Source organism: Molothrus ater, chromosome 8 (assembly GCF_012460135.2).
Source record: "Molothrus ater isolate BHLD 08-10-18 breed brown headed cowbird chromosome 8, BPBGC_Mater_1.1, whole genome shotgun sequence".
NCBI classification, from domain to species: Eukaryota; Metazoa; Chordata; class Aves; order Passeriformes; family Icteridae; genus Molothrus; species Molothrus ater.
Window position 1 is genome coordinate 21,893,443 of NC_050485.2, and position 15,005 is coordinate 21,908,447.

The 15,005-nt window shown below is 63.3% G+C and overlaps 2 protein-coding genes across 2 annotated transcripts; one reads left to right on the forward strand and one right to left on the reverse strand.

Annotated features, from left to right (window-relative positions):
• Window positions 1–128: 128 nt before the first annotated feature.
• GOLGA7B (golgin A7 family member B) lies at window positions 129–3,775 on the reverse strand. The gene is made up of 5 exons (XM_036385730.2): window positions 3,655–3,775; window positions 2,502–2,627; window positions 1,980–2,132; window positions 1,731–1,832; window positions 129–1,616 (listed from the first exon to the last, which is right to left on the reverse strand). The coding sequence occupies exons 1-5, from the start codon at window positions 3,664–3,666 to the stop codon at window positions 1,512–1,514; spliced, it is 498 nt and encodes a 165-aa protein (XP_036241623.1). The 5' UTR covers window positions 3,667–3,775; the 3' UTR covers window positions 129–1,511.
• Window positions 3,776–10,268: 6,493 nt separating this feature from the next.
• SFRP5 (secreted frizzled related protein 5) lies at window positions 10,269–13,425 on the forward strand. Its single transcript, XM_036385727.2, has 3 exons — window positions 10,269–10,800; window positions 11,482–11,559; window positions 11,964–13,425. The coding sequence occupies exons 1-3, from the start codon at window positions 10,269–10,271 to the stop codon at window positions 12,302–12,304; spliced, it is 951 nt and encodes a 316-aa protein (XP_036241620.1). The 3' UTR covers window positions 12,305–13,425.
• Window positions 13,426–15,005: the final 1,580 nt, after the last annotated feature.

Below are 15,005 nucleotides of genomic sequence, written 5' to 3' on the forward strand. Positions count from 1 at the left end.
GTCCCCCCATGCTCACCCTTGTGGGGCTCTGTGCAACCCAGTGAGAAAAGAGATACCCAGCCTGATTCTGTGCCCCCACAGGGTTGTCCTGCTCACCTCCCCAACACAAGAAGATGCAGGGTAGGCAGTGGGGGAAGAAGCGTGGGGTTTATTGAGGAAGGTCTCCATGCAGGGGTGGGGGGGCTCCAGCAGGAACGTTGAGGCCAGGGCCACCCCACACACACATCATGACTGAGCCAAAAGAAGTCCCACAGGGCAGGGTCCTCCCTCCAGGCTCCCAGGAGAGAAAGGCCAGCTTGGTTCAGCCCTGCTCCCAGATAGAAATTCTCCTTGGGGTGCTGGATGTCACATGGACCCTCCTATTTCCTGCTATCTGACCCCTGGACCATGAACCTCCACACCTTGCTGCCAGGCTCAGGTGCCCCTCAAGGTCCCTCTGACAGACCAGGCTGAGAATTGGGGCATTGGTGGCAGATGCATGCAGGACACGTGGGCAGGAGAGGACTCAGCAGTGTGAGAGGAAGGGTCCTTATGGAGCTGCCCCACTGGGCACCCTCCCTGCATTAGGGCAGGTCATGGGGCAGAGTAGGCAGGGGCTGCTGGGAGCTGGATACAGGCAAACTCTGCTAGGACTGGGCAGGGAGCCTGCCTCACCCATATCACAGCTCAGCCTCAACTGTGCCGGGCCATGAATGAGTCCAGGGCACATGGCACAGGGCATCACCATGCCCAGCACTGCAGCTCCCTGGCCTGGACACTGGGCTGGAGAGATGCGTGGGTCCAGCTGGGGATGGCAGCAAGTCATGCAGGGAGCAGAAGCAGAAGCAAGTGCCCAGTGTCCGGGCAGTGAAGGTTGCTGCTGGAGAGGATGTAGTGCCAGATGGGGGAAGGGGCCAGGAGAGCAGCAATGGGGCAGTGGGTGGCACAGAGCTGGGGTGAACGCACGGCCCATCATGCAGAAGAAGCGGCACCAGTGCTCTGCCAGGCCCCCTGAATGGTGCACGAGCAGCAGCTGAGCCACACCACAGCACCAAGGCAGGCTGTCCCCAGGAGGGGATGCAGCAAGAGCTGTCAGTGCCTGTGAGTGTGGGGTTGTGCATCCCCTGCTTAGCACTGCCTGAGGCTTTGCCAGTCCCAGCACTCCCAGCGCCTGGCAACAGGGACACTGCCAGCTGGGACTGCCCCTAGCAGAGCAAGCTCCTTTTGCTTGTGGCAGGGGCAGCAGCACCACGCACATGGAGGGCTGTAGGAGCCCCTTGGCAACAGTTCGGCTCAGTGGGAAGCACCTGGGATGCCCCAGCAGCAGTCTCTGCCCACAGTGGGTCCGAGCAGGGGCAGACCCACTGCGGGGGACAAAGAGCAGATGGGGGTGGGCAGCCCCACCCGGTAGCCCCGGCCTCCCCCTGCTGCTCTCGCTGGGCTCAGAAGCGGGTGCTCTGGTAGTGCAGCCTGCGGAGCTCGGAGAGGCCACTGTCCCGGCAGTACGAGTCCCTGCAGGGACTCCCGGCCAGTCACCGGCCCCCTGCCCCGCCTCCACCGCCCCCGCTGCTGCTGCTGGAGCTGCCGCTGCTGGAGCTGCCGCTGCTGCACCGGTCCTCGTAGATGGAGATCTCGATCTGGACCCTGCTAAGGACCACCAGTGAGATGTGCCAGCCCAATCACCCAGAACCCACGCCCAGTCTCCCCTCACCCTTGCCATGCCCCAATCATCCCCGCTGCCCAAAGGATACGACCCTCATGCCACGTTCCAGGGGGTCAGTGAGCAGCAGCCCCCGTGGCGCATAGATCTTCTCATTCTGGTCCTGGATGTACTTGGAGATCTTCTTCAGGACCTGTCAGCACAGGGAGGGACACTCAGGGCCTGCCAGCTTTGCTGTCTACTCTGGCCTCAGTCCCATGTTCCCTGTGACACCCCTGAGCCATCCCTGTGCGCACTGGCAGCTGTGCCCATCCCTGAACCCTCCCCTTCACCTCAGCACCTTCTCATAATGTGTCTCCATGCAGAGAAAGATGAAATAGGCAGTGGCACAGGCCAGGCACCCCTCGAGGTATGAGCTGCCCCCAATCTTCTCCGCCTCAGCGTAGAAGCCATTTAGGGTTTTCACAGTTTCCTCAAAAAGTTGCCGCTCAATCTAGGACAGAAACCAGAGTGAAGAGGAGTCTGGCCAGGGACTGACTCCCTGCACCACCTTGTCCCCTTTCCTGGGGGGACTTGGAGAACACTTAACCCTCTCCTCCCTGCCCAGCTGATGCAGGCCCCTGCCCACCTCCCACCCGTTCCAAGACCTGCTGCACCTGCAGCCTTCACCAGAGCCTCCCAGCCCCCAGGAGCACCAAAGGCCTTGCACACCAGCCAAGCCAGCTGTGATTGCATGCACCCAGTAGCACTGGCTGGCCCAGGGCCATACAACACCCCATAAGTCCCCACACCTTTAGACCCTTCTTCCCTCTGAGTCCCCGTAGGGCACCCCCCCTCCCTGACAACCTCTCAGACTCCCTACCCGGCTCTCCAGCTCAGGGGGAAACTTTGTCTGGAACTGGCACGTGGTCCCGTCACTGTAATCCCGCTGCACAAAGACCTTGGTGGCCAGGGACGCGCTGCGCCGCAGCTCCTGTAGGCTGTGCACCTGAGGGCAGAGGGTGAGACGGGGCCTGCAGCCAGGGGTGCTGGGCATCCTTGCTGGAGGCCTGGAGGCCTGGGGAGCAGCGCCATTCCCCAGTGTCAGGGGCTGCAGGGAGCCCCTGGCACAGGCTGTGTCACGCCATGAGTACAGCCTGGTGCTGGAGGTGCGAGGCGGGGAGGGGAGGATGGCAGCAAGGGGAGGATGCCGTGGCAGCCCCTGCTCCACAGGAAGGAGGGTGAGTGTGAGCGCTCCCACCCCAGGCTGGTGTCTGGTCTCAGCCCCAGTGGTTCCTGCACGCGTGTGTTGCCAGCGGGCCATGGCCCAGGGAGGGCACAGCCCCCCGTCCCCAGCAGTGCCCCAGAACACAGCCAACCCAACAGCTCCCAGGCTCCCGAGCAGGAGCAGGGACTGGGCAGCGAGGCTGCAGCAGTGGCCCAGCGGGTGGGCAGGCTGCAGTGGGGCATCTTCATGAAAAGGACCGGCAGCCCCGGCAGCAGGTGCTAAGCCCTGACTCCCCACAGGGTGTGAGAGCCCGTGCCAGCCCCCGAGCTGCAGCCTGTGGGGCAGCTTTGGTGGCTGGATGGAGGCACCAGGTTGTGCCAAGGCCCGTCCCCATGCTTCCTCTGGGTGCTATGGGGCTACTGCCTGCTCCGTTCCCCACAGACCGTCTGAGGCCGTCCCGCGTCCGACCCACGGCATGTGGGAGGAGAGCCCCCCGTCCCACAGCCCAACCCTGACCCGCTCCAGCCTTCACCAAAGGCGGCCTGCAGCCACCCTGCACCCCACAGCACTTCAGGCCCCTCACCGGCCTTTCCGCGTCCACGGAGCCCTCTCTGCCCCACACCGCTATCCCCGCGGACCCCCGCCCCACGCTGTCCCCCCGCAGCAGCGCACCCCACGCGGACCGAGCCCCGTCGGTGCCGCTCCCCGGCAGGGCAGGGCGGCGGACACCGCGGGCCGGGGAGCTCCGCCGCAGTCCGGCCCGGGGGCGCCGCCGCCGGGGCGCCCCCGCCGCGCCGCCCGCACCCACCTCCGTGGCCATGGCGCGGCGGGCGCCGGGCCGGGCTGTGCCGTGCCGCGCCGCGGGGACCGCACCGCACCGGCGCCGTCTCCGGAGCCGTGCGGAGCCGCGCGGGGCCGGGCGCTGTCCGCGGTGCTGCCGCGCCGAGGGGCGGAGGCGGGCCCGGCCGCCCCGTGTGCGCAGCCGCCCGGTCCGCCGCGGCCCGCCCCGAGGCACCGGGGATGGGCGCCTGCCGCCGCCGGCGCGGAGCCCCTGCGGACGGCGGCACCGGGTGCCCCGGGGCTGGCTCCGGAGAGGGGCTGCGAGGGAGGGCGGCTGCTGTGCGTCCCGGGCGTCCGGCAGGGCGAGTGCCGCAGCCCGGTATCTGCGAGATGCGGCGGGGCGTCCGGCGGGGAAGCCTGGCTGCCGAGGGGGCTGCCGGAGGTAACAGAGGCTGTGAGCGATCGTGAGAATGGCCCGGCAGGGATTTGGGGGGTCCACCGTGGGACTGGCAGAGCGCCGTGCCAAGGGACCTCATCTGAAGCTGTTTGTTTGCTAAGGAGTTGCAGCTGGTGCTGTGATCAGAGCGCGGGCAGACATCAAAGAGCAGAACTAACGAACTCCCCGTTATCTCTGCCCATTGACAGCTCAATTAGAGCCGGAGAAATGCCAAACGGGGGGAACAGAGGCTCTCCCGGGAGGCAAAGCAGGGGGGCTCCCAGCTGGGCTGCAGTGGGGCGAGGGATGCAGTAGCTGGGCACAGGGCCCTCAGCAGGCAGGAGAGCTGCCAGCCTGCCTCGGCACCTGGGCCGTGCTGGGGGCAGCGCCGGGCCCTGCAGAACATCTGCTCTGGCACAGAACATGGCTAACACAGATAGCACAGCTAACACACAGCTAACTCACAGCTAACTCACAGCTAACACACAGCTTACACAGCTAATACACACCTTACACACAGCTTACACACAGCTAACACAGCTGACACAGAGCTTACACTGCTTAACACACAGCTTACACACAGCTAACACAGCTGACACAGAGCTTACACGGAGCTTACACTGCCAACACACAGCTAACACACAGCTAACTCACAGCTAACACACAGCTAACACACACAGCTAACACACAGAACACAGCTAACACACACAGCTTACACACAGCTAACAGATAACACACAGTTTACACACAGCTAACACAGCTAACACACCGCTAACACAGCTTACACACACAGCTAACACAGCTAACACAGCAAACATGCCATAGCCAGCTGCCTGCAGCACAGGGGTAGCTCTGTCTGACTCCTACTCCCTGCTCTGAGCACCAGCCCAGGCTTTGGGCAGGGCAAATGGAGGCCTGGGGGTGGTTGGAGGATGGCAGGGTTTGTGACCAAGAGACCAAAGGAACCATGCAGTCAGGGACCCCAGCTGGAGGGCTCATCTTCCCCACAGACACAAAGCCATGGATCCCACAGCTTTTGGGGAAACCTGCTGCTCCCAAGGGTCAGAGGAACCCTGGCAGCCCACCCTCCAGAGCAGTGAGGCACATCCTGCCTCGATGGTGCCACAAAACCAAGGGGCGACCCTTGAGAGGGTGCTGTGTGAAGTCTCCCATGCACCCAAACACGTGCATGCACATTGGCACAGGCACTCGTGCATGCACTCAGGTGCCCTCCCAGGTGCACATGCAGTGTGCTCACACACCTAAGCCTGTCCCCAGATGTCCCCAGCCCCTGCCTGCCATCTCCTTCCTGTGCTGCATGCCACTGCCACGTCAGTGCTGGCCTGCCCGCCTGGCAGGTCCTGCCGGTTGCCATGGCAATGCTGTGCCTGCCAGGAGATGGAGTTTGCTCTCCTCTGCTGCAGTGAGGGGCCAGGAGCAGCCGGGGGGTGCTCTCTCTGCCATCCCAGACTCTGCTCATCATCCCACATCCTGTAGTGCTGCCCCAGGGTTGTCTCCTCTGGCTACACCAACCCAGCCCAAGCAAAGAACTTTTGGTTCTGGGCCCCATGTGCCTCACAGGCCATGGACCTGCTGTCTGCATGTGCATGTCCCATCCTTTGGTGGACATCCCCCCACCACAGGGAGCTGCCTTTTGCCAGCCGTACTGCCCAGGAGGTAGCAGCAGGGACAGCAGGGGCTCAGGGTAGCCTCAATGTGCTGCATGGCCCTGCTGCCCTCCCCAGACCACTGCACTGTGAGGGATCCTGGCAGGGCTCTCACCCTTCTGCTCCCTCTGCTCAGGCCAAAGGGGTGATTTTTCAGGCTGCCCAGCAGCAGGGATAGGCATGACTGATGCCAGAGCTGCCTTTACTCCCCTGCCTGGCTCCTCCCGTACACCTGGGGTGGGCAGCTCTGACCTGTCTTGCAGACAGACCCCACAGATCTCTCCTTGCCCTCGGCCCTGGCTGACCTCCCAGAGGCCCTGTCCCTGGCCCCATGGGACAGACATGGGGCACACTTGGTACCCTCTGGCCAGCCCTCAGCAGGCAATGTGCCCATCACACCACTGCAGGCATGGCCCAGCAGTGCCCCTGCTCCAAGCCCTGCACTTGACTCCCAGTCCAGGACCAGGGGGTGTCCCCTGTGTGTCTCTGGGTGCATGGTGCTGCACCTCATCCCAGCATCTCAACCCTCCCTGCAGTACAAGGATGACCAGGGCCCATGGAGAACAGCTGGAGCCCTGCAACCAGCCTGGGATCAACCCCTGTGGCTCCATCCTGCACCCACTGCCTGCTGAACCCCTCTCCAGCCTGTCAGAGCTGTCAGCAGCTCCAGCTCTGCTTCAAAGGGGCCACAGAAGGGCATGGCAGCTGCTTCTCCTAGCACTGGAAGTGCTTTCAGTAATGGTGGGGAGCATGAGCTCACAGTCCCAGCGAGGACAACGGTGACATTTGGGAGGCACAAACACAGCGTGATTAGCTGATAACCTTTCCTGAGAGATCCCAGGTGTGTGCACCTGGGAGGGAAAAGGGAGGGGGACGAGGCCCCCACACTGTGAGACTCTGGAAAACAGCTCCAAATGCCCCAGCCTGCCCCTTCACACAGGACAAGGAGAGTGCCCCAAATGGGCACCCACTGACCCTACAGACTGGGCACCCTGAGTGTGGACACCCCTCTGTGGCACCTGCAGCCCAGCTGTGTCCATCTGAGGGGTGGTTCCAGGACCCTCATTGCACTGGGAGCCCCCACAGAGGGTTTGGGCAGCCCCCCAGCACATCCCACAGAGTCCACAGGCTGGGAGACACAGCATCCTCCTGCACACGGGCAACAGAGGAGGATGTGGTTTCAGAGCAAGGTGCCAAGGTCTGCCACTAGCCAAGGAGCCGGCTGGGAGCAGGGACTGTGCGAGGATTGCTCCCCCACCGGGCATGGGGCTGTGGTGGGAGCAGACGTGGTGGGGCGGGGAGGGACAAACAGCACTGCAGAGCAGGTCCCCACGCATGGTGCCACGCTGTGAGGGAAAGGGACCCCTCCTCAGAGGGTCTGCACATGCGACGTGCCCCCTCCCTGCCCTGCTGAGTGGGACCGAACGCCGGGGGCCGGGATCGGGGTGTCCGGCCGCGAACAGGGAGGGTCTGTGTGCGAGCTGGCAGGAACTGGGCAGGGCCGGGAGGTGCTGGCTGGGGGCTGGGAGGGCGCCGGGGCAGTCTGGGCTCCGCAGCTGGGCCGGGAGCGCTGCCAGCACATTCCTGGGGCTGCCGGGCAGCGGGAGCGTGTGTGGGCGCAGGGCAAGTGCACGGCGATCGCTGACCCGCCCGCTGCCCGCCCCGGCCGTGCCACATCACCCGGGCAGCCTCGGCCCCGCGGTGTCCCCGGTCATGCCCCAGCCTCCCGCGGCCGCTGCCAGGCGGGACCACCCGCCCGAGCCGTGCTGCCGGCCCAGCATTGCCCCCGGCCAGGCTGCTCTCCCGGGAGCTGCTGTGCAGGGACAGTGCCAGCGTGCCGCCCCCTCCTGGGACTCGGCAAGGCCAGCCCCGGTGCGCTGCCTCTCCCAAAGGCCCCTGCTCCACACTGGGTGCAGCCCAGGAACCCGTGCGGGACTGGGGCAGGAAGGGGGAGGGGATGGGAAAAGAGGAGGATGAGAGGGAGCCCACTCAGCCCACCCACCCAGTCCCTGGGGATGCATCTCTGCTGACAGAAACAAGGTCGGTAGCACCCAAAGCTGCGGCAGAAAAGTGGGTGGGACACAAGGATGGAAGGAGGCGGCCGGGACCGTGCTCAGCTGCTCCTTTCCTGGGGGCCTCCCTTCCCTGCTACAGGACCTGGTCCGTGCTACAGCCAGGCACGGGTCCCCCCAGGGAGGGTCGGGAGTGTCGAGGGAGCCCCCCAGGTGAGGTGCTCTTACTGTGTCACCCTGGCTGGCCGTCCCCGAGGTCCCCACCGCAGAGGGGCCAGCCCCCATGGCCCCGCTTCCGGACTCGCTGCTGTGACAGTGGCACAGGCAGTGACACGAGCGGTGGCACAGCCAGCTTTCTGGAGTGACAGGAGCAAGTGTCTATCTCCCAGACAGCTGCATGGCTGCAGAACGGACATATGGGCACCGGAGCAGCCTGAGCAGACAAGGCGCAGGGAAGGGTGCCAGCTACAGCTGTCTTGGGTCCATCCCCTTCTCCAGGGTACAGCCCAGATCAGCCTGGGACATCCTGGGTGGGAAAGGGTTAAGGAAGCAACGCGAGTGCAGCAGGGGCTCCCCAGAGCAGAGGCACAGACTCAGCTCAAGGTAAGGCTGCCAGGACACCCACGGGGGGCAGACACCGCTCTTGTGGGGCAGCCCTGCTCCCCACAGCACAGCCAGGAGGTGACTCAGGGCTCTAATGAAGGCATCATGGCAGATGAAGGAACTGGGGCAGCTGGCAGGGAGACCCTTGCTCAGCCCCAGCCTCGCCAGCCCCCTCACCTTCATCTGATGTGGTGCCAGCTGGCACAGCGGGCTCAGCACCCCCAACACCTTCCTGGGAGGAACTGGGGATGTAGAGGCCAGACTGGGCTGTGGGATGTGGCAGGCTGAGAGCCAGGAGCTGGTCCATGGTCAAGAGCAGGACAGTGCTGGCAGTGCCACAGGAACAGCCCAGGGACATGGCACACCCACGACTGTGCTCAGTATCAGCACTCTGGCAGCTCCACCCTGCACACCCGGCCTCCCTCTGCCTCTGCTCCCAGGCCTCACCAGCCCCTTCCCAGCCCAGCTCCCATGGCAATTACACCCTGCCCAAGCCCATCCATCACGGATTAGCTATTTTCTATCAGCATTTATCTCCAGACAATCTTACTCCTGCCGTGACAGCCTGATGCCTCGATCACCCTCCCTCCTGCTACCAGGCAGCCCTGATAAGAGGCTGCTGTATCTTATCGGGCTCCCCGGCAGTTACACATTAATGGTGCCATCTCCGGGCTGGGTGGGATGAACCCAGCCCACCCTCGGGCTGGAAGCAAGCAGCACTGGGTGATGCAGTGACGGCTGCTGAGCACAGAGGGCATGGGCAGGGTGGGCAGGCTACAGGGAAGGGCAAGTTGTGCAGCTGAGGTTCCCAGCATTGTCCCAAAGCAGTACCCCAGCAGGGCTGGGGGGACAGTCCCTGCCCCCAGCCCAGGGCAAAGAGCAGCTGCTATCACTGCCTGCACTGGACTGTTTGCTCTCTCAGCCCATTAACAGAGCTGCCTTATCCGGTGGGCAGGGGCCAGCGGCAGCCCAAAGCCCGCTGGCCAGGCAGGGGCATCGATCATGGGAAAGGGAGGGGTGGCCCAGATAACCCCTGCAGACAAATGGGTTTCTAATAGGGTCTTAAGCCTTGCACCCCTCATCTCCAAGGGAATGGGGGAATGTCATCTGGGCAGGACCCTCATGTCATTTGGGCTCTAGCTTTGCCCACACCCTGAGCACTGGCAGAGCCTGGGTGCAGGCCCTTTGCTGGAAGGTGTAATCCCAGCTATCCTGTGCCAGCAGACCATGCACTGCCCAAGGTACATGCTGGCAGAACCATCCATGAGAATAAGGACCCCATGCCCATTGCACTGCCTCATTGATGGCACACCTGGCATCGGGGTACAGGAGTCCTCCCAGGGCTGCAGCATGAAGCTTCTGGGGTGTCCTCTTCCTTAAACCCCAGCACCCCACGCATATTGTCTTGGGAGAAAAGAGTGGGGAGTAGTGTGGCACAGGGTAGGAAGCAGGATCCCCTGCCCCATGGCAGAACATGCCACTGGGGTGCCAGGTGGGATGGGGGCAGCACGACTGATATGAATAATGGGGACAACTTGTGGCCACAACACCTCGCCATGGACAGGCAAGCCAGCCCTTCTAGAAAGCATCACCCAGGGGGCACACAGAGCAGAGTGGGCTGGGGGGGTGCATGCAGGGAGGCTTCCTGGGAGGGCGAGGGGCACTGGAGCACCATGTGCCAAGGAGGGAAGGAGGGAGGGAGGGAGGGAGGGAGGGAGGTGGCAGCGGTGCGGGCAGGCTAGGGGGAGCCGGGGGCCAGCCCCGGGGGGCCCGGCAGGCAGAGCAGATTGGCTGCCGGCGAGGTCTCCAACCTCCTTAGAAAGGGCAGCGGGCGTGGGAGGCGCTAAGGGAGCAGGCAGGGTGCCGAGACACGCTCCCGTCCCGCTCGGCAGCCGCGGCCGGCAGCGGCGGGCGCGCAGCGGCGATGCCGCAGGCGGGCACCCACCCGCGCTCCCGGGGCACGGCGCTGCTGGCCCTGTCGCTGGTGCTGGCAGGGTCCCTGGGCGGCGGGCAGCACTACGACTACTACGGCTGGCAGCCCGAGAGCCTGCCCCACGGGCGCTTCTACGGGCGGGAGCCGCAGTGCCTCGACATCCCGGCCGACATGCAGCTCTGCCGCGACGTGGGCTACAAGCGCATGCGGCTGCCCAACCTGCTGGAGCACGAGACCATGGCCGAAGCCAAGCAGCAGGCCGGCAGCTGGGTGCCCCTGCTCGCCAAGCAGTGCCACACCGACACCCAGCTCTTCCTCTGCTCCCTCTTCGCCCCCGTGTGCCTTGACCGGCCCGTGTATCCCTGCCGCTCCCTCTGCGAGGTGGTACGGGACTCCTGTGCCCCCGTCATGGAGTCCTACGGCTTCCCCTGGCCTGAGATGCTGCACTGTGGCAAGTTCCCCTCTGACCACGAGCTCTGCATCGCCGTCCAGTTTGGGAACAGCAAAGCCACGCCGCCCCCAGGTAAGTGGGAAGGATACTGTAGTGGGCTGGGAATGCATGTGGAGCCCCTGCACAGGTGTCCCTTCGCCCCTCAGAGCACAGCCCAGGACACCAGTGCTGGCCAAGGACTCTGCGTGTAACAGGGCAGGAGGGGGCACAGGATCAGCTTTGTCTGGGCACTATTGCCCAGTAGCACTGTGCTCCCAGCTGCCTGCATAGAGCTGTCCCGGGATGAGGAAGAACACGGGATGAGGTGGGAGCTGCTGGCCGATCCACCGCAGTGCTGTGTCCCTCTGCCGCCACTGGGTCCCATGTCAGCAGGAGAGAGCATGCTGCACCTGCGGTGTCAGCCCCACACTGCTGCTACAGGGTGGCTGTCCCCTCAGCCAGGAGAGGGAACATCACCTAAAGGCAGCCTAGGCTCAGGGTCAGGGCTGTGACAGCCTTAGGCTGGGACCACTCTCACTGTTGCAGTGCTTCAAAGTGCCAGCATCTGATGGGTGGGTGTCCCCATATCTCCTCCCCTCCTGGGGGGTGACCCTGGCCAGCAAGGTGCTCTGTGCCTCTCTGCATCACCCCAGCACAGCTACCTAGGGAGCAGAGGAGCTGCTGGGGCTCTCCCAAGCATGTCCCCGAGGAGCTGGCCCTGGTGACAAGTACCAGCAGCACGAAGCTGTGACACTAACTGGTCTCTCACCACAGTGTCCAAGATCTGCACCCAGTGTGAGATGGAGCACAAGGCGGATGGCATGATGGAGCAGATGTGCTCCAGTGACTTTGGTGAGTGCTGGGGTCCCCTTACCAGCCCCCCTGGACAAGGCTTTGCCTCCCCTAGGTCTGGCAGCTGGGGTGGGAGTTGGCCAGAGGGTGGGGTTGTATGGGGACAGCCCCTGGGAGACCCCTGAGCCATTCCCTTGGACCCTTCATGCCTGGGATGGGTGCACCACACGAGAAGACATTGGTGGGGGATAGGGGAGAAGACATCTGGGAGGGTCACTGGGGGTGTCTGCTGGACCCTCCCCAAACCCCTTTCCCCTCCTCACCCAGTAACTTCCCCAGAGACCCAACCCAGGGATGGGCTGCACCCTGTCCTGCCCAGGTGCCCGGCCCAGGCCCTCCCCTCCCCAGCACCCAGCCGTGCTCCCTCCCTCCCTCCCCCAACCGTGCCCCGCTGCCCCACACAGTGGTGAAAATGCGCATCAAGGAGGTGACGGAGGAGAACGGGGAGCGCCGGCTGGTGGCTGCCCAGAAGAAGAAGGTGCTGAAACTGGGCCCGCTGAAGCGCAAGGACACCAAGAAGATGGTGCTGCACATGAGGAACGCGGGTACCTGCCCCTGCCCCCAGCTCGACAGCCTCAGTGGCAGCTTCCTGGTCATGGGCCGCAAGGTGGGCGGCCGCCTGCTCCTCCTGGCCATCTACCCCTGGCAGAAGCACAACAAGGAGATGAAGTTTGCAGTCAAGTTCATGTTCTCCTACCCCTGCCCGCTCTACCACCCCCTGCTCTATGGGGCTGGGCAGCACTAGGGCTTTTTGCCCACCCTGCCCTTTCCCAGAACTCCTGCACTGGCCTAACATCCCACCCCTGGCTTCTCTGGCTGCACCCCAGGACCTCAGCCCTGCTCACCTCAGGCCCTTGGCTGTGCCCCAGAACCCAGCTGTGCACCTGCAGGATTCCCTGCTGCATTTGTGGGAGCCCTGATCCACAGCCAGGACACCTGCCTCCTCCCGAGACCCCTACTCTGCACCCCTGGGATCCCTGTTCTGCTCCCAGGACCCTCACCCCTGTCCAGGACCTTAGTCTGGACCCAGGACCCTTGTTCTGCATGCTCGTGAGCCCCGGTCTGTACTGGACACCCTTGTCTACTCCCAGGTTCCCCACCCAGAAGCCCAGAGACCCTTGCTTTCATTTAGGATCCTTGCTTGGCCTCCTTGGCTACACCTGGGACCCCTCCCCTGCAGCCATGTCCTTTGCCCAGCTCCGTCATGACATGCCACAGACCCTCAGCCCCCCCAGTCCCTGTTCCAGCTCACCAAAACATCCCATCCCCTCACCTGGAGCTCACATCCAGCCCCTGATTATCTCACCTTCCAGAGATCCGGCCCAGGCAGGTCCCTCTTGCCCCTCTGTTCCCACTGACTGACTCCCTCCAGACCGAGTGGCCAGAGCTGCACAAACCCTTCCTGGGCTCCCCCACTCCCCATAGCACAGGGCTCACACCTCCAAGTGCCCCAGAGCAGCCCTGCTGCATCCCTTGCACACACCCTGCTGTGACCCAGCCACGCACCCCTCGCCCACCAACACCACAGTAAATTATTCCAGCTCGGAGAAGTCTGTGTGCCACTCACTGCAGCTCATGGGTATGAGCCCCTTGGGGCTCCCTCAGGCACCCCAGAAGATTGGGAGGGGGGTCCCAGTCCTGCCCACGAGTGAGGCAGCCTGAGGGAGAGAGGTCACCTCAGGATCTGGCTCTAGCCCCACTCCAGGTGCTGTGCCCAGAGCCTGAGCCTGGGCAGTCCAGCCAAGCCAAGGGATGTGATTCCTGGTGGCCACAGGCATCCCTGGAGACTCAGGCACCCCTGCCACTCCAGGGAGCCTGGGAGGGCATTGAGATGAGTAGGATGGGGAGACAGGGCCATCACTGCTGCTGGAGCCTCACAGCTGGGTTTAGCTGTGGTTTGCCAGGGAAGTTTCTTCCTTTGTCACCCCAGGGGATAAATCCATGGTCTGAGAGCTCACAGCACTTGTGAGAAGCCTGGCACTGAGCATCAAAGGGGGCAGATACTGGACCAGGCAGCCTCCAACCCCGTCCTCCCCACACCATACCATCTGAAAGTCCTCTCTGCAGCTCCCTGCCAGCCCTGCTCGGCTGCCAGACCGTCCCATGCCACAGCCTCCAGCCTCCTCCAGAATGATTCCTAAGGCCACCCACCTGCACAAGCTGGCACCTTCCCAAAAGCCCAAGGAGCAGGGCAGCCCTCATCCCAGCCCTGAGGGCAGCAGGGGCTGTGCCTTAGCTCAGCTGGACTCCCCCAGTTGCCCCCCCCAGTCCCAGCTGGCAGGGGGCTTCTTGAGGGACCCCATCATTCCTGCAGGGCACACTGGTATCCACCCATCCCAAAGGGTGAGGGGGCCCAAGGTGCTGCCAGGACATTCCCCCAGTGCCTGCCTGCCTGACACTGCCTTCTCTTCAGAGCTGACCAGCCTCAGGGAGCTCCTGGGACAAGAAGGAAATTGAGACTGCAGGATGTCTGCACCCACCCTCTTCTGGCTGACAAGAGCACTGTGCACCTGCCTGCTCTGGGCTGACCTCTCCCTGCCCTCCTTGGGCATGGCCTTGGCCCCACTGGTCAGCCTCCAGAGCCCCAAATCTCCCACTCTGGCCCCACAGCCAGCCAGGACCATGGGGCAACCAGCCCCTGCCCCAGCCTTTCACCAGAAATGGGCACTCGTCCCTGAGGAAAAATAAAAAGGGGGAAAAAATTCAAAATTATAGGTTTGTTCAGAGCTTGACTGTGAGCACACTTTCATAGGAATAAACACTGTCAATTACATTTTATTGCAAAACTTAAAAAGCATAAATAAAACCCCATCTCCCACAGCCTAAGTTTATCTGTAGCCCTCTGTATTCTGTGTCATTAGCATCTTCCCAGAGAGTGTTCAGACATACATGGCCATAGTGCTCACTGCTCCAAGTGTTTTCTCTAGAAAATGAGTGGCTCCTCTGCCTCCCACTGTCAGCTGTCTCATCAAGCTGACCCCTCACAGTCCCTCACAGCCCAGTAATATCCCATTGCAGACACCCTCACAAACACACCCACAGCTCTTGTGGTGCTACACAGCCCCCTTCCCAATGTTACAGCTGCTCCACTGCCCCCACTGCTCAGCCCTCTGCACACCACTCCCCTGCACACCCAGCACAAGCCAGACACCTTCATGATCAAATGCCAAGTCCAGATTTTCTCCAAATTTCCATGCAAAGGAGTTTATGAGCCCACAGCCAAGCTAAGTGTTGAGGCTGCCTGCCACACTGGAGCTCCCACACTGGTAGGATGTGGAGCTTGCAGCAGGGTCTGGGTTCCAGCAACTTCTCAGACTAGTGGGTGTCACAGCCTGGTGGGCACCGACCCCCCAGACGCCCTGGCTTGGGGGAAGCTGCAGCTGGCTGGCAGGGACCCAGGCCACGGCTGTTCCCAGCTGCACAGCAGCCAGGGTCACATTCCTGGG

Coding starts and splice junctions, on each gene's coding strand:
- GOLGA7B (XM_036385730.2), bottom strand. Junction 1,833..1,979: donor TGGAGACACATTATGAGAAG/GTGCTGAGGTGA, acceptor CTGTGCTGACAG/GTCCTGAAGAAGATCTCCAA. Junction 1,617..1,730: donor TGGAACGTGGCATGAGGGTC/GTATCCTTTGGG, acceptor AGCAGGGTCCAG/ATCGAGATCTCCATCTACGA.
- SFRP5 (XM_036385727.2), top strand. CDS start 10,269: ATGCCGCAGGCGGGCACCCACCCGCGCTCCCGGGGCACGGCGCTGCTG. Junction 10,801..11,481: donor CAAAGCCACGCCGCCCCCAG/GTAAGTGGGAAG, acceptor CTCTCACCACAG/TGTCCAAGATCTGCACCCAG. Junction 11,560..11,963: donor GATGTGCTCCAGTGACTTTG/GTGAGTGCTGGG, acceptor TGCCCCACACAG/TGGTGAAAATGCGCATCAAG.